The 19,326-nt window shown below is 40.6% G+C and overlaps 1 protein-coding gene and 1 non-coding gene across 2 annotated transcripts; both read right to left on the bottom strand.

Moving 5' to 3' along the window:
- Positions 1 to 6,886: 6,886 nt before the first annotated feature.
- Positions 6,887 to 7,417, bottom strand: LOC120069501. The gene has a single exon (XM_039021275.1). It carries the CDS (start codon positions 7,415 to 7,417, stop codon positions 6,887 to 6,889), a length of 531 nt encoding a protein of 176 aa, XP_038877203.1.
- A 6,904-nt stretch (positions 7,418 to 14,321) lies between these two features.
- LOC120069513 lies at positions 14,322 to 14,428 on the bottom strand. The gene has a single exon (XR_005479562.1). It is a non-coding gene; the product is annotated as a small nucleolar RNA R71 (small nucleolar RNA).
- Between the last annotated feature and the right edge of the window lie 4,898 nt (positions 14,429 to 19,326).

Below are 19,326 nucleotides of genomic sequence, written 5' to 3'. Positions count from 1 at the left end.
GCGATTGTACTGCCTCATGCCTTAAGCAGGAAGTCAAGAATGACAAGAGCTATTCTCTATTTAGTACGAGGTTTATTATTGTAGGAGTTGAAGAATGTTGATGTTGTTCTAGCACGCATAGCAATGTTGATGTGATAGCCTTTTTTTCTTTACCATCCAAATTCGAATTCTAAATTAATCACGTGATAGCCTTGGTATTCTTTTCCATTCTCTAGACTTGACAATGTCATTCTTGTTTGTCCTGAACTGCTTTTCTAAGTGAAAACTATACCCACAAACCATCTGTAAAACCCAAATCATATTTTCCGTACATAAATATGTTAATTAGTATGTTAATTATGTCTAGGAATGAGTTAATATTATGTTTGTGGGGAAGAAGGTTGAGAGTGATGGAAGAAGAAGAAAAATATTTTGAGTGCTGAATATTTAGGCTCTTTGATGTTAAAGTGTAAGTATGTATGGTTAAAGGAAGGAAATTTGGCTAAGTGTCAAAGCCATGAATGCATTGGAGGTGTGTAGCAGCTGTAAGCACCCATTGAGGTTAGGATAGGCGCTAGCCAGACATTGAAGCAAGGACTAGGACACTAAAGTGTTGGTCAAGGGTGAGGAAGCCCTATGTCGAGCATAGGCTATGCACTGGCCAAGCACCATTTTGAGGTTAGAAGACTTGGAGGCACGAAGCATGGGCAAGGTTGCCTTAGGCGCTGTAGTAGTAGCGTGTGCGCATGATGGCCTTCATTGGCGAGGTAAGGATGTGCATGAAAGAGAGGCCATGCATTGACCCTAAGACCGGGTGATGGGTGTAAGTGGCGATGAGGCTTGCACTGGCCGAGTAGGTGTATGCGTTCAAGTTCTACCGTGCGGTGGTGAGTTTAACAAGCCATGCGTTGGATTAGGGAAGATTACAGCTTAACCACCATCTTGAGTGGACCAGCTGTCAAGATTATGAGAGTTAAACACACTTAATGGGCAAGGTGACAACTTAGGGGTGAATTGAGGCATGCAATGCTTAATATAAAAGGGAAGGCCCACTTAATAAACTTGGTGTTGCTAAACTACTAGTGCCAAGGAGGTGATTCCAGAGCCATTTGAATGGTTGACGATGCAGTTGATGTCCTTGGACCGTTGAGAGTAAATTCTTAGAGATTTAAGCTGAAAGCTAAAGGATGATGTTCTAAGTTGAATATTATGCTTGTTTATGTGAGTTAGTCTCACAAAAGGACTAATAGCATTGATTAAACATGCTTATTATTTCCACAGGGTTAATGCCAATAGGAAAGTCTTATCAATCCTAGGAAGGAGAACCTAGGCTGTGAATGAAAAATTCAAGTGTTTTCCAAATGCTTTGATGAACGCATGATTTTCCTTAAAGCTAGTTTGACACTTGTTTTTATTTCTAGTATAAAGAGAAATGTTTCCAAGAAAACTAGTTTTAAAAGTTCCCTTTAACGCATGCTTAATTATGATGCGTTATTTTATGAAGTGGAATTATGGATGAATTTCGATGATGAAAATGCGTTAAGCACTCCAGTTTTCTCTGTGGAATCCAAGTGTAAACCCCATTGAGTTTCGTGGTAATTCCAGGGTTGAACTTAGGGACTTGGGAAATAATATGCGGTGGTAATTTTCAAGAAAACTTTGCGGTAACCGGTAACTCAAATAATTGTTGGTTTGTTTGTTGCGGTGATGAAAATAAACAAGTGCGGCAGAGTTCGAAAAGAGTTGACAATCGGAAGATGCGATGACTATGTGGTGAACGGGTTAAGAAGGGTTTCAGCTAACACTCCCTAGGATGTGTTCATGCTATGCGATCATGCAACACACATACAATAGTAAACCATCTCTCGATGTGAATGCTATGACTTTTAATGTTAGAACGCATGCGATATATATGCGATAAGTCTATAGGACCTACATATAAGCCTCTATTCTTATTTATGCGATTACAAAATGACACACACACAAATAAGGCGACCACATAATATCATACCTATCTCTAGGGTCCATGCGATGCAGGTTGGCAAATAGAGCTTATCTCTAAGTCCCTATATCTTGTTTATGTAGTTCTAATCTTGCTCTCTCAAGTCTAGATTCTAACCTAGCTCTCTCAAATCTTAGGTTCTTTCTTTAGACTCTCTCTCGAGTAACTCTAAAGGGATGTTTGGCACAGCATAAAACAAGATAATTGCGAACAATGAACATCCTAGGTCATGTTAGCTTAGTTCTTCTCAACCCATTCGACAAGTTTAGCTACTAATGTGTGCTAAGAGAGTGAACAGATGTAGAATAAGAACTTCCATTGTATAAATATAAAGATGAAGTACAAAATAACAATGCAAGAATAGAATAAAGAACCTGGTAGCAATCTCTTACTTCCCAGGCCTTTACACTGTCTTTTCTACTCGTGTTCAAAAGATTATCTCGCTCTCATGAGAGTCGGCTCACTCTCTTCTTCTACGCCTCTGGGTTCTCTCTCTAGTTGGCCTGAGCGATCTTCCGGTGCCTCAGCTCTTCTCTTGCTCCGCCTTCTTCATGATAAAAGAAAAACTGTGAATAAAGACGTGTTGAGCTAACTGAACCAAACCCCTTTTCTGAAGAATGCCTTTGGTATTTATAGAGCTTTGGGGTGAAGGGCAGCTTCACTCTTATGATTGCACAGATGGGATGGCTTTAATTCCTTAACTGATGCGCCGAATATTTGACACCAAAAAGCTGAATGTACTTGTTATCGTTAGCGGCTGTCAAACGAAGTGAAGGTTCATGTAACCCTCTCTTCATTTATTCTTTCTTTGAAATGCTAAGGAGCTTATAGTTGAGGTTGAACTCGGGGACTCGAGATTCAATTTGATTTGTCAACGTTAGTTAAGAAATGTACTTGAAAATAAAAAAATTAAAAAAAAAGGAATAGAATCAACATTTTTTCAATTAGGAATAGAAGTAAAGACTTGGAAAATAATTTTAGGGTAACTAACCGAGTTAAGTATGTAAAGGACATTCGATGGTAAGGTTGGCATGCTCAAGACAAGTGAAAGTAACAGTCAAAGAGAATGGTCAATGCTCAAAGTAAAAAAATCAACATTTTGAAAAGTGGTGAAATTTTGGTAATGTTTTAGTTATAAAGGTACATTTGGGATATTAAAGGCTTCATAAGCTTAAATTGAGCTTGAATTGAAGGAAATTGGATGAAATTTTGGGTTGACCCAAGAGTTACAAGGAAAAGGATAAATTGAAGAGTTTTTGGATTAAATTGAGCAATTTTCTTTAAAATTATTTAATTGGATGGCTTTGAGGTGAATGATTAGTCATCTGGGCACGTGTTAAATGTGACACCCAAGCCTTCCCAGGATTCCCTATGTTAAGGGATGAACTCAGACTTAAATCCTTGAAGGAAAAATTTTGGCTTTGTTTCTTTGATGGAACAAACAAAAGCGCAGCGAAAGAAAAATGGATCTTAAGTACTCTAATTAGGTTAATTACAAAGATAAGCATGCATTAATATAACAAGAAAAGGGGAAAAAGTATACAGCCTTTGTAGACTTTGAATCTTCTCCAAATTAGTCCAATCTCCTCACAAATAGTTCGTCGACCACCACGAGAGTCTTCTTGACTATTCTCCAGCCTTAGAATGGGATGGTGGGAACCAATGAGTGACTAATTTCGATAGGAAAAGGCTAAGACTTTGAGAGAAAATTGCAATGAGATTATCACATAATCTCATCCTGTCACACCCTCTCCCTAGCCTTAGCCCCCCAAGACCTGGAAGGGAGCGTGAGGGTACACCAGTAGTATTCCAAGACAATATTTCAATTTAATATTTCCCCCTTATCTATTAAAGATTTTAACATGTTTACAATACTCTATCTAACTTTCATACACATAGTTCAATTTCCTAAATTCTTTATTACATGATTCGAGCCGTGCCCTGAGAATTTAACAAGTCTTGGTGTGTTGGTGGTTAGTAGACTCCTTCCTAAACGTTCCGCTTTGCTACCTGGAGGGGGGGGGGGGAATATAAGAAAACATTTGGAAGAGTGTGAACCTACTAAGCCCAGTGTGTGGTTCTTTTAGAATAATAATCACTTTGTAAAACATATTTTGGAAAATCAATCACATAATCACAATTCCAGTATAATTTATGCATGATCATGTGTACATTCATTCAACTATCAACCTCTAATTCCATGTTATTCGTGGCATGCTCATATCATGGACACATTACCAATCACAACAACTTTTTATGGAAACTTCCTATAACCCACTTTTCCCGCCAATGTACACATCGACAATTCTTTTCCTGCTAGTCATGCTTAGGTAACTTGACTATAATTCCCTCTGGTCGTCACCGAATATTATTTCCCCCGACTGAGGCCGACTATATTTTCCCGCCAAGCACCTTTTATTAAGCATGCTAACTTATGTGATCTGGGTTATATCTCAGTTTCCATAGCAATTTCACAAACAATATCATGGCAACAACATAACTCATAAGGCATGCATTTTGGGCATACATATGCATTTATCCACATATCAATGCATAAAACTAAGTAAACACTCACCGTTAGCAAGTTTTTCCACTAAAATCACCTTGAGAATACCTTCCTGAGAATTCCTCCATATCAATGGAAATTCCTCAATTAATATTTGTTATATCAATAAATAATGTCAAACTAGCCAAAATACTATTATAGAATGAAAACACCAGCTTACCCTACTCCAATTTAGCCAAAATAACAAAATTGGCCTCTTTTGAGGATATTTGGACCGTGGTAGGCAGCTGGGCGTTGGGCAATAGGCAAGGTGGGCATGCTGTGTCGCATAGGGGACTGGCGTGTTTGGGCATGCACTGGGCATGATGCATCGTACGAGGAAGGCAGCTGCATTGGGCTGGCGTGCGGGATGTGTCGAGCGAGACGCGCACAAACGGACGGACGCAGCGCTGCGTGCATGCAGAGTGTGGGCTGGCTGTGCATCCAGCTGACTTAATGCCTCACCAACGCAACCTTGTTTCTTTTGATCTCCAATCAACTTGGCAGCCTAATAACACATCACTCTCTAAATATGCTCTCAACACACAATTTAAATGATGGAATGAATAAATTCCTCCTACCCAACCCCTCTATTTATAGCCATTTCAAACTCACCCCATGGTGAAAACTCAACTCCCATTTGTCTCACTTTGGAGCTATAACCACTCAGCCTACCCAGCCTAGCCTTGTGTTGTTCTCATTTCAGCTTGCCAGCCAAAAACTCCATTTTTGCATGAAATCTTCTTCACCCACCTTCTGCTTAACGTGATAAGACTTCAATTGCATGAAATCTCCTTTGTCCACCTCCTACTAGAATTTTGTGTGATTCTCCTTTTTCCACCTAAATCACTCAAATACTTCAAATATTTCTCTACTTATTTAAGACTTATGCTCGTACACCATTGGCATCCTCCCTTGAAGTTCTACATCAATTAGCCCTACCCTTTATCCTTAATGCATAGCAACTCACCTTTCCTTCATCAAAGTCCCACTTAGCCAACGCATGAGTTGGCCATCACCAATGCATAGGGTGGCCGCTCACCCTCGACACATGGTTTTCTAGGTGTGCTTGCTCGGCCTACTAAGCATGGACGCATGGTGCTGACCATCGACGCATGGTGTGCTGCCTAGGTGCTTGCGCGCATGGCCGCATAGGCATGCTCGGCCACGTGGGCGTGTCTCGCCGCATGGGCGTGCGCTTGGCATATCGCATCAACGCATGGCTGCTCGGCAGACTCAACAGCTCTTCGACGCATAGGATGGCTTGCCTTCTTTCCCGTTTGACGCATAGGCAGGGCGCTCGGCATACACCATCGACACATGGGCTGCGCGTTTGACGCACGGCCTGTGCGCTTGTCCTCGACGCATGGATACGTGGTTGGCGCATGGCCTGTGCGCTTGGCTTCAATGCATGGCCTGCGCGCTTAGCATGCTCACTCGACGCATGCTTCCTACCCATGTCCGCATGGCTCATGTATGCCTTTGCATTGGTTGTATGCAACCCTTAGCCATTTTTCATGTTTTTTTGCTTCCATCCTCCATGCCTTCTTGCGTCCAACATGTTTTAAGCCCTTCATCGGAGTTTATAATTTTAGTCACCTTTTTGGATAATTTTTTATGTTTTTCTCCATTTTCCCCACTATCCTTACTTATGATTTTTCTATTTAAACTCCCACTTTAGATTTAGTATTAGGGTCTTACATTTACCACCCCCTTAAAATAATTTCGTCCTCGAAATTAAACGAAACTTAATTTACAACATAACTTTTATTTAATAATTTGCCTCATACAGTTTTATTACACCACAACTTTCTATTATAGTCTTCTAAAACTTTCTCTTTCCCTCTTCCCACCATCGACATATTGTCTTCCCTATCCTGAGCTAGTCCATATAGTTTTTCCAACATCATTTTTCCTATTTCCTCTTTTCTCCCTCCTACAGTTCGTCCTCCTTCAACCGTCGTTGATCTTCCTCCCGGGTTGTTTGGTGGTTGTACATTTCCAGTATCCATCAACTGAGGACATTTTCGTTTAAAGTGTCCTAGTCTGCCACACTTAAAACACGTGTATGACCGTTCTTGGGTTTGTTCCCAACATCTTCATTAGTGATATTTAATACAGATCGGGCATCTCGATCTTTGGTTAACGCTCATTATTGACTCCTTTATTTGACTCTCCCATTCAGGGTCTGCTTTAGTGTTGGTAACTCCTCTTCTTTTCCATCCTCTTCTGCTTTCTACCCTGGGGGTAAAATTCCTCTGCCACTGACTCATTGATGAGTCTCTTTCTGGTCTTACTTCTTCCGCCATTAAACTTCTTTCTACTCTCATCGTGGCTTCTATTAGCTTTGTAAATTCTCCCTATTCCGCGATGGTTGTAATAGGAGTTCGAATCTCTTGTTTTAATCCTATTTCAAACCTCCGACAGCGTTCCTTTTCATCCACCACTATGTTTAAAGCATACTTGGATAATTCTGTATACTTTAATTCATATTCTGCTACAGTCATGTTTCCTTGCATGACCTGTAGGAACTCATCTTGTTTCATATCCCTGAATGATCGGGGATAGAATCTTTCAAAAAATGATTTTTGAAATTCCTCCCAACATATTTCTTCTTGATCGCCCTTCCTATTCTTCAGTAGCTTCCACCAATCTTCTACTTTTTTTTGCAATAAGAATGTGGCAAGACTTACCTTACGCTTTTTAGGACATCTCATCACTTTGAAACATTTTTCTATTTGATTCATCCATTCTTCTGCATCTGCAGGATCCTTTGTTCCTTCAAAGTTTGTGGCTCCCAATGCCTTTAATCGTTCTATCCCATATTTCTTCTCAGGATCAGGTTGTATATTTTCTAAACTTGCTTGGAGTTTTTGGGTGAATTTATCCATTTTTTCTCTTCCTTAGATTTTTCTCTTGGATGGCTTGAGGCACTTTCACTTTCGTTTCCAGAGGGTTGCCTCGTTCTACGTTTTCCACTTCTCAGCATTTTGTCTACAATCATTCACATATAAATTAGACATATGTTATCAACATACTATTTTTATTTATGAACATTGTTGCTATTTACTTTAGTAGTTTCTTCAAGTCTACATAGTTATTTGTTTACTCGTTCTTCGATAGTCGTAAGTTTTCAAAGTTAAGACACATCCTCTCGTTTCTCCATACACACCTTTCCTGCACATGTCCTATTTCCTTACAGAAAATACAAAATTTATAGGATTCCACATTCTTAGAGTCATAGGTGGGTTGTTCCTCGAATTTGATCACGATATGTTGAGGAATATCCTTCTTTCCTACACGCACCCATTCTTGGTCCACCATCACTTCAGGCAATATGTTGTTACTTCCTGAACTTGATCCTCTAGCTAGTTCTCGTTTATATTTTTTCTGAATCTCTCTTGTTTTTCTCTAAAAGGTATAACAATTTTTGCAGATATGGCCAACCTTGCCACACCCATAGCAAATTTTGGTCCCTTTCAGACACAGACCGCTATGATTTTTACCACATAGTGGACATCCCATGTTAGTTCAGGATCCCACCAAGTTTTCATAATTCAAGGTAATAGGTTATTCGGTATTATTATTCACACTATTCTCAGATCTTTCAGGATTTTCCCCTGGGTTAGCACCGCGGTCTCCAGTTCGCATTCCGAAGTCATTCCACCACCAGTCTTATCTACTCGGATTCATTTCCTACAGTGGACATTATTTAGGTTATTACTTACTAACTTCTTTATTTTCACTTCCCTTTTCTCATGTTTTCCTATGTCCACTTATTATTCCTTATTTCTTTCTCCTAACCTTTCCTGATTCTACTTTAGGTTTTTCCTAATATATTTCATTATATTTATTCCTTTTAGGTTTTTACCTAGCCTGGTTTCTAATATTATCTGGCTTCCCCACCTTAGGTAAGCCTTTCCTGATGTCGCTCTGGCTTCAACTTATCCCTTTTTCCTTTACTCTTCCTAGATTCTATTTATACTTATGCTAGACTCAACTTTTTCCCAGGTTTTACGTAAACCTTTGCTCTGATACCCAGTTGTCATACCCCCTCCCTAGCCTTAGCCCCCAAGACCTGGAAGGGAGCGTGAGGGTACACCAGTAGTATTGCAAGACAATATTTCAATTTAATGTTTCCCCTCTATCTATTAAAGATTTCAACATGTTTACAATACTCTATCTAACTTTCATACGCATAGTTCAATTTTCTATATTCTTTATTACATGATCCGAGCCGTGCCCTGAGAATTTACTTGGTCCTGGTGTGTTGGTGGTTAGTAGACTCCTCCCTAAACACTCCGCTTTGCTACCTAGGGGGGATATAAGAAAACATTTGGAAGAGTGTGAGCTCCTAAGCCCAGTGAGTGGTTCTTTTAGAATAATAATCACTTTGTAAAACATATTTTTGGGAAATCAATCACATAATCACAATTCCAGTATAATTTATGCATGATCATGTGTAAGTTAATTCAATTATCAACCTCCAGTTCCATGCTATACATGGCATGCTCATATCATGGACACATTATCAATCACAACAACTTTTTATGGAAACTTTCCTATAACCCACTTTTCCCGCCAATGTACACATCGACAATTTTTTTCCCGCTTGTCATACTTAGGTAACTAGACTATATTTCCCGCCGGTTGTCACTGACTATTATTTCCCACCGACCGAGGCCGACTATATTTTCCCGCCAAGCACCTTTTATTAAGCATGCTAACTTATGAAATCTGGGTATAATCTCAGTTTCCATAGAAATTTCACAAACAATGTCATGGCAACAACATAACATCATAAGCATGCATTTGGCACTTACATATGCATTTATCCACATATAAACACATACAACTAAGTAAACACTCACCGTTAGCAAGTTTTTCCACTAAAATCACCTTGAGAATACCTTCCTGAGAATTCCTCCATATCAATGGAAATTCCTCAATTAATTTTTGTTATATAAATAAATAATGTCAAACTAGCCAAAATACTATTATATAATGAAAACACCAGCTTATCCGACTCCAATTTAGCCTAAATACCAAAATTAGCCTCTTTAGAGGTTATTTGGACCGTGGTAGGCAGCTGGGCGTTGGGTAGTAGGCAGGGTGGGCATCCGTGCCGCACAGGGGACTGGCGTGTTTGGGCATGCGTTGCGTTGGGCATGCACTGGGCGTGATGCGTCGTACGGGGAAGGCATTTGCATTGGGCTGGCGTGCGGGATGCGTCGAGCGAGGCGTGCGCGGACGGACGGATGCAACACTGCATGCGTGTAGAGTGTGGGCTGGTTGTGCATCCAGCTGACTTAATGCCTCACCAACGCAACCTTGTTTCTTTTGATCTCCAATCAACTTGGCAGCCTAATAACTCGTCACTCTCTAAATATGTTCTCAACACACAATTTAAGTGATGGTATGAATAAATTCCTCCTGCCCAACCCCTCTATTTATAGCCATTTCAAACTCACCCCATGGTGACAACTCAACTCCCATTTGTCTCACTTTGGAGCTACCAACACTCAGCCTACCTAGCCTAGCCTTGTGTTGTTCTCATTTCAGCATGCCAGCAAAAATCTCCTTTTTTACATGAAATCTCCTTCACCCACCTCCTGCTTGAGGTGATAAGACATCAATTGCATGAAATTTTCTTTTGTCCACGTCCTACTAGAATTTTGTGTGATCCTATTTTTGCCACCTAAATCACTTAAATACTTCACATATCTCTCTACTTAAATTGTTTAAGACTTATGCCTGTATACCATTGGCATCCTCCCTTGAAGTTTTACATCAATTAGCCCTACCCTTTATCCTTAACGCATAGCAACTCACCTTTCCTTCATCAAAGTCCCACTTAGCCAACGCATGAGTTAGCCATCACCAACGCATAGGGTGGCCGCTCACCCTCGACGCATGGCTTGCTAGGTGTGCTTGCTCAACCTACTAAGCATGGATGCATGGTGCTGACCATCGACGAATGGTGTGCTACCTAGGCACTTGCACGCTTTGCCGCATAAGCATGCTAGGTCGCGTGGGCGTGTCTCGCCGCATGGGCATGGACTCGGCATAGCGCATCAACGCATGGCTGCTCGGTAGACTCGGCAACGATTCAACGCATAGGATGGCTTGCCCACTTGACCGTTCGACGCATAGGCAGGGCGCTCGACATGCACCATCAACGCATGGGCTGCGCGCTCGGCATTCACGATCGACGCATGGGCTGCGTGCTTGACATACACCATTGACGCATGGGTTGCGCACTTGACACACGGCCTGTGCGCTTGTCCTTGATGCATGCCCTGCGCGCCTAGCATGCTCACTCGATGCATGCTTCTGCCCATGTCTGCATGGCTCATGTATGCCTTTGGGTTGGTTGTATGCAACCCTTAGCCATTTTTCAATTTTTCTTGCCTCCATCCTCCATGCCTTCTTGCGTCCAACATGTTTTAAGCCCTTCATAGGTGTTTAGATTTTTAGTCACCTTTTTGGATAATTTTTTATGTTTTTCTCCTTTTGCCCCACTATCCTTACTTAGGATTTTTCTATTTAACCTCCCACTTTAAATTTAGTGTTAGGGTCTTACACATCCAATTCCACTATGGCCAAGCATTTTTTAAATTCAGTCAACTCTCCCTTTTAAAGACCTTTACATGCAAAACATGCAACTTTGAGTATGATGAGAATTTGACACTCAAAAGCCACTAACTAAAAGTGGGATTTAAAGGAAGTCCTAGTCAGATTAATCCTAAGAGGAGAGAAAAGATGAGCAATAGTGAGCTCGAAATGTACGAGGGGTACGTTGAGTATAAAAATAAGGAACAAAATGGTTAGCAGAAGACAAAAAGGAAGAGGTCCAGATCTGCTTATGTTCCAGGTAATAGCTCGAAGTTTGAATTGTGACTGAGCTAGGGCTTAGTGCAGTTAAGAAAACCTTATGTATACAGTATGGTAATCCATAGTTGGGAAATGTTATAGTAGAAAGAATGTCTTCTCCCAAGTATGGATAGAAAGAACATCCTAAGAAGAGTGCCCTCGGTTAGGTCGAGAAGTCTAGTTGACACAAATATTGATTTCACAGATAGCAAGTAATTCAAAGGTATGACAAATGGAAAAGAATGTTCCAGTAGTATTGCTAGAAAATAGAAAAGGACCACCCTAGTAATAAATGAATACTATGACACAGTGGAGAATGGAAGAGTCACAAGAGGATGTAACAAATATAGTGAACTATTATGACCAAGTTGTTCATACGTACTGTTATTATTTAATATGGACATATATCAGAGTAGCACAGTAGAAGTGTAGTAAAAGAGAAAGAAAGAAGGAGGAAAGAAAAGAATAAGGTTGAAAAGTTTACGACCAAAAGATGTTGTGAAACTCTAGTTATAAGTAAGTCCGAGCAAATTTTGAGGATGAATTTTCTTTAAGGGTGAGGCAATTGTAAACTCTGTACTCCATTTTTCCTACATAAGTGAGTAACAAGCATGTTAAGTAAAATTATGAAAGGAGGTTGATAACGGGCAGAAATACATGTTACCATAGTGCTAAGTTCTTAAAAATGTTTGATTGCGTTGATGAAATATGTTAATTTGCGTCCATTAAGCATCAAATTCATAATATTGCGGTCGCATGCGTTCATCGCATTAGAATAGTTGATTTTTGTATTTTTGTGCAGAATATCCGTTGACGCAATGCAAGAATTGCGATCATTGGAAATCACTGGTCGAGCGCAACTTCAACGCAATGCTTTGCGATGATTGTGTTTGCTAACATCTGCCCGAGAAGGATCGCCCCAATGTAGTCAATGCAACATGGTGGGCGCATCTGGGTGAAAGGTTAATTTATCGCGATGGGACAGAAAGCTAATGACAGTCGAATCCAAATTAAGTTGACAGTCGATAACAGTCACAAAGTACATTCAGCTTTTCCGATGACAAATATTCGACGCATCAATCAGGAATTAAAGTCGTCCCATCTGAAAAATCATGAGAGAGAAGTTGCCGTTCACCTTGGATGTTATATAAATACTAGAAGCATTCTTCAGAAAAGAGGTTCAGCAGTTAGAGATTTCATACTTCAGTTCACACATCTTTGTTCATAGTTTTCTTTCATTTTAAGGCGGACGTGAGGGAGGAGGTTGTGTCGGCAGATCGTTCCGGTAAGCTTGGGAGAGCACCGGAAACTTCAAGCACAGAGAGAGGGCCAACGCCTGTGGAAGCAGGAACATCTTTAGAACTAAATAAAGATTGCAGTGTAAAAGCCTCGGTCAACAAGGAATTGCTACCAGGCTCTCTACCTTTAACTTCCATTGTTATTTTGTACTCAACTCATTTATAAAAATGGAATTTCCTTCTTTATCTGTTCACTCTCTATTATTCACGCATGAGTAGCTAAATCAGTTGAATGAGTTGAGAAGTATGTAGCTAGCACAACTAGAGAATCTTCATTCTTTGCTATTATCTTGTATTATGTATGCTTCATTTGTCCATTAGAGATACTCGGGAGGGTAATCTAAGGATATGATCTAGACTTGGGAAGGTTAGGTTAGAATCTAGACTTGGAAGAGCCAGATTAGAACGCATAAATAAGAGATAGGAGCTTAGGAATGAACACTATTTGTTACCAATGCATCGCATGCATCCTAGAGATAGGATATGATTGTATGTGGTCACCTTGCTTTTATGCATCTTGCATCATCACATAGGAAAAGAGTAGAGACTTAGGGATAAGCTCTATGGACATTTTGCATTCAACACATGTGTCCTAGACTAGGAGCATCGCCTTTTCATTGGAAAATGACTTGTTGTGCATGGTTGTAACATGATCGCATAGTCTGACGCATTCCGAAGTAACGCTAACTAAATATCTTCTCAATCCGTTCATCGCATACTCATTGCATCTATCACGTAACTTCCTTTTCTCAACTCCGCCATATTTTTTTATTTATTTCTTGTCAACGCAATCAAACAATAAACCGACAATTTATTTACTTGGTTACCGCAAGATTTTCATAAAAATTACCAACGCAATCTGCTTTCACAAGTCCCTGTGTTCGACCCTAGACTTAACAAGAAACTCAGAGTAATTTACACTTGGATTCCGCTGGGGAAACTTGAGTGCATAATGCAATTTCATCAATGCATATCATCCACATTTCCATTTCATAAAATCGGGCATCAAGTTTTTGGCACCGTTGTCGAGGACTTCGGCAAAATAGTTTGCTAACGGTAATTTTCTAATTTCTTTGCAGACTCTCGATCTCTGGCGAATTACGACTAGGGGATTGAGAGGACGTTTAGACGAAAATTGAGAGACCACCAACAGAAACCACAATCAGATAAAGAAGAAATGGCGGAGCAGCCTAAAAATGGAGCACCAAATGATAACAATGTCATGGCGAATCCAATTCTGTTGGCAAACGATCGCAATAGACCCATTAGGGACTATGCATCACCAAACCTCTATGATTTCTCCCCAGGAATCATGAGGCCTACCCTCGATGGAAGCTGATTCGAAATGAAGCCGGTGATGCTACAGATGATTCAGACTGCTAGTCAATTCGGAGGAAGGCGTGGTGAAGTCGCACACACTCACATCCAAAGCTTTATTGAAATCTACAATACTTTTGTTTTCACGAACATCTTTGTCGAACAAGTTCGACTAACTTTATTCCCATTTTCTCTCTGTGATCAGGCTAGAAAATGAGTGTATTCTCTCGAGCTGGGAGAGATCACTTCTTAGGAACAGGTAGTGGAGAAATTTATCCAGAAGTATTTTCCACCTACCGAGAACACCAGACGAAGGAAACTTATCACAAATTTTGAACAAGACATGGACGAATCGTTCAGCGATGCTTGGGCGAGGTTTAAGAGGTTGGTCCAAAATTGTCCACATAATGGGTTGCCAAACAGCCTTCAAATGGAGATTTTCTATCATGGTTTAAATCCCGCTTCATAGACCACTGCCAATGCGGCAGCCGTTGGTGGTCTTCTTGATAAAACATATGACGAGGTGAAGAATATCTTTGATCACATCTCCAAGAACCATGAAGATTGGAGAGAGAGTGACCAGAGATTGAGACTCAAAGACACTGAGGTAAACAATGGTGCTATTGCTTGATTACAAAACCAGATGACCACAATGATGAATTTAAACGAAGGAATTGCAATCAGCAGTCCAACACAGCAAATTGGGCAAATCAACGCAATTAGTTAAAACACCGCAAGGTGTGCGACTTGTGGTGATGGGCATGCAATGGAAGATTGCCCGCAAAATCCAAAATCTGTATACTTTGTAAAGAATAACCCTTTTTCGAACATCTATAACCCCTGGTGGAGAAACCACCCCAATTTTGCTTGGAAGAATCAACAACAAAATTTCCAACCTGTGGCGCAAAAAGAAGGGCCACCAGGATTCTTCCCATGCAACAATGGTCAACCGAGCAATCAAGCAAGTAGTTCATAACCACCGCAATCCTTCTCTTTGGAGAGCTTGCTGAAGCAATACAAAGAGAAAAAACGAAACCGTGCTTCAAAGTCAGGCCACGTCCATCCGCAATCTCGAATTATAGATGGGCCAGTTATTTATGCTGCTTTATTTAGATATTGCGGGTAAAAGAGAGAAAATATGCGTCGAATGCATGGAAATTGGCTAAGAAATACAAGAATATAAATTATCGCCAATACACCCACTAACACCATCGCGATGGTAGAAAAGGAAATTTTTATTCTGTTTTGCAGGAAATCAAGTCATTGCTTACGATCAAGGCTCAAAGAGAAACTGAACAACGCATCTCTGTCGCATTGCACCCGTCAATCAATAAAGAAGAGACGATCAATGCAATGATGGCGTATGCGACAGTCGATCTAGAGCTGAACTTCAACCGCATGCGGTAATAAAAAACAACAACCCATGCGGACACACGATCAAAAGATGCAAAGCAGCAACGCAATTGCGGAGGATTCAGACACATGTAAAGCTAACTGTTGTACATTTTTGACAGATTCATTGCACAACAGAAGGAATATTTATTCCACCATTTCAGAAGCTGCCATAACAATAAAGTGGGGTCCACACTGCCAAGAGTCAAAGCCTTCATCTATAAATACCCTCAGAGAATTCAGTAAAAATTATACTTGATACAGGGCTATTTTGATACTTATATATTGAGAGAGAGGCTGGTCTGAGTGCTGATCAGAGAAAATCCAGGAAGATTAAAAAGACAAGGCTGAGAGGTGTGTCTCAAGTAAAATCCTTCAAATCCTCGCTAAGAAGCTCTGTACCAGGTCAACCTCTACCAGACGAGCAAGCCTGATAGGGAAGCTCTTCCTTCCATTCAATCCATCGCAGCAAGAAATCTCCCATCCAGATCTGTGTCAAGACGTTGGCACTCTTTCTATATTTGTTTCTATCTCTATCATCAATTGTATCTCATTTTCTTAATCTCTATCATTCACATCATGTATCAGACGCTTGATTCTATAATTAAATGTCATGATCATTTTCATCCCCATATTTCTGTCTATTTCCTTTTCCATGAATCCTATCTCCACGATTTTTCTTAATCTCTTAGTAATTAGCATGATTAATCTGTGTAAAGAAATAAACAAGTTTAGCTAAAGCATGCTAGACGCATCTCTACCTGTGAGAGAGAAGTGAAATGCCATTCTGATTGACGGAGAGAGGTTAAAGAATGCATTAACTAAAGCGAGAAGTACTTCCAAAGATGGAAGCAACCTTGCGTTCATTAGTTCATCCTTTTTTCACCAAGAGATGTGGAACGCGGCGATCACCGAGAGGTGTACGCCAAGGGAAAGTGGAAACCTAGTTATATCTTTAAGCAATTAATGAACTTGCGATGTTTGACTAATTATCTTTTCTATTTCTATTCATACATAAAGTCTTGCCACCCATAACAGATTCTTTGTATAATTCTTAACAGTAGTCTTAGTCTCAATCTCGTATCATGTATCATGTATCCTGCATCTTGTATCATAATAGCTTAGGTTACTTCATGCCTTTACTTTTATAGCACATTTACTTTATTATTGCAACTTTACTTTATGGCACAATTTTACTTTACCACATTTAAATAAACCTATACACACACACTTTTATTAATTGAAAAACCCCTGGTCGCATATATTCACGAGTAACACATTGCCTAAAACAATCCCGTGTCGACCTTGGATCACTCGAGAAACTTGCGTTGGAATTAACTTGATTTCAGCATAAGGAAACTTGTGAACATCATAGGATACTACAAGCACATAGTTAATAACGCATACATCTTAGAAGTAGTATCGCATAAAGTCTGAATAAGCATAACACCTCATCCACATTCCATTTGCATTCTAAGTCATCAAGTTTATGGCAACATGACTTGTATGATCCATCATTCATCACCATCCATATTGCTTATTTAGGAAAGCACTCCATTTCAGCTTACAGTTTTAGGCCCGTTGTCGGGGATTGGTTTAACGTTATTGTTGAGTATGTTTTGTGGTATTTTGAGGACAAATCTCTTTGTTACTAGCTGTTCAAGCGGAGAGTAGTCACAGTTAATGAGTACTGGGACCGAACAAGAATTCGAAGCTGACCCAGAGATCAAGCGTACATTTCGCACTAGGGCAGCCAAAACCGAGCGATGAAAGAAAGGCTAATATCGGCAGATAATAATAATGACAATTGGCTCCCGAGGAAATCAAGGGGCGGTACGGTCAGCGCAACATCCAGTTTTCCTTGCTGCTGACCGCAACATTCCCATGAGGAACTACGGCGCCCAATCTGTAGATATTTTGCCCAGAATTTCAAGGCCCATGGGTAGGAGGAAACACAAGATTCGAAAATTCAAGCGGCTCATGCTCAAATATGCACAGAATAGCAGGGCAATATTGGGGTTGCAAGGTGGAAGACACACAGTGCCCACCTGACCAGCTTTGTCGAGATGCTGCGGCAACCTTCTCTCCTGCTGTTTACCCCTTGAGGTTATTAGTTATATCTCTTTCCAGGCTTACATCTTAAGGGACGAGGCCAAGAGGTAGGTTATCACTGGAGCCCCAAATGAGATTACTTATGGGATCAGCTAGATAGACCGACTTATGAAGAAGTTCTTCCCACGGCTTTGTTAAACGCAATGATGACAGAAAGAAGGATGCTGCTAAACTTTTGAAAACAATGGGACAATTGAGACCCTGAAACGCCTAGTGCCGATTTAGGAGACTGGTGTAAGGAATTTGCCCGCATATCGGGATACCTCCATGCATCCTATATGGAAACTTTTTTATAATGGCCTGAAACAGATCAACGTCAGTCTTTGTTGATGCCTCCGCGCGCAGGAGGTTATGGGATAAGACATTTATATAAGGCCAGGTTCATCCTTGACTGCATTTCATAGAATCATGAATGACTAGGTTCGACGCATGGATATGGAGGAGAGTGCGCATTGAAAGAGGAAGAAATGATACTTGCTCATTGTTCCTGCGGAGATTAGAGAACCACACTGCACCGTCAGATGGCCGTAGTGACCTCAATCCTCCAGTCAATGGAAATTAATCAAGTGCCCTCGCCCAGGATCAGCGCAACCCACTTACGCTGGCTTTCAAGTGGCGCGTCAGTTGCCGGTAATTGTGTTAGGGGGGCCATGTGGTGGGAATGTGACCAACGAATGGTCCAACAAGTATGCGCCATTCCAGAAAAGCCCCTTCGCAACACATATAATCCTAGTTGCAGAAACCATCCTAACTTCAGTTGGGGAGGGAATCAAAACCAAGGTGGGCCAAGCAACCATCAGGGTGGAAATTCAGGGAATCAAGGAAACCCTCCTTCTTTTCACCACAATTCTAATCAGGTTTAACAAAGGCAATCGCACAATCAACAACCCTCATCTTCTAACACCTCGAGCAATTCATTGGAGGCCCTGCTCAAGCAGTACATGGATAAAAATGATGCGGTGATGCAGGCGCAGGCATCTTCAATTTGAAATTTTGAGATTCAGGTGGGGCAGCTGGCATCTGAGCTTAGAAATAGAGCACCTGGAACGTTGCTCAGCAATTCTGAAGCCCCCAGATCTCATGGAAACGAGCAATGTCCCTGAAGACATTGGGCAGGCAAGCTAGACCGTCTGCAGAGGTGTGGATTGCGCTCATCAAAGAATACTATCTTCTGGTCCCTATCTCAAATCTATGTTTATATGCTTTTTGTTAATTCCTGTCTTTATGAATTTATGAACTTTGTCTGTTACTGCTTCAGTTAATTGGTTTTCATGACTTTATGAATTTATGATTCATTTAATTCACTTGCATTTATTTCTGTACTTGTCTTAAATTCTTTACTTTTCGGTCATTAATGCGTTATTCTTAAGCCAGGTGAATGATTAGTGTGATAATAAGAAAATGATTACCGCAAGGTCCTTATGACTTGCATTGATGAAAAAAAACAAAAGAAAAAAAACAATGATTATAATAATAATAAAAAAATCAACCCCCGATATGCATTGCAATAATGGACGCTTCTTGAACCAACAAGATACAATTTACTTTGCGTTCACCCAACTCAAATGCATTGCGCTGAGGGGTGTGTTGTGCGCATGTGTGTTCTTTGCCCGTCCTTAGTGAAAATGCACTATGTTGAGGTAAATGTTGAGCTGGTAGCAATACCGTGCGCCTGATCCTCCAGAAATGCATTAAGTTAAGGGGTGTGTTGCGGGGATGCATGCATTATTGCCCGTCCTCTGCAAAGATGCATTTGCGTTGGTGAACTCGTTGCGTTAAATCTTTACCTTGCATCCATTCGAATAAAA

This window comes from Benincasa hispida, unplaced genomic scaffold (genome assembly GCF_009727055.1).
Source record: "Benincasa hispida cultivar B227 unplaced genomic scaffold, ASM972705v1 Contig446, whole genome shotgun sequence".
Classification (NCBI taxonomy): Eukaryota; Viridiplantae; Streptophyta; class Magnoliopsida; order Cucurbitales; family Cucurbitaceae; genus Benincasa; species Benincasa hispida.
The sequence above is the reverse complement of the archived record's forward strand: the minus strand, read 5'-3'. Positions and strand labels throughout refer to the sequence as shown.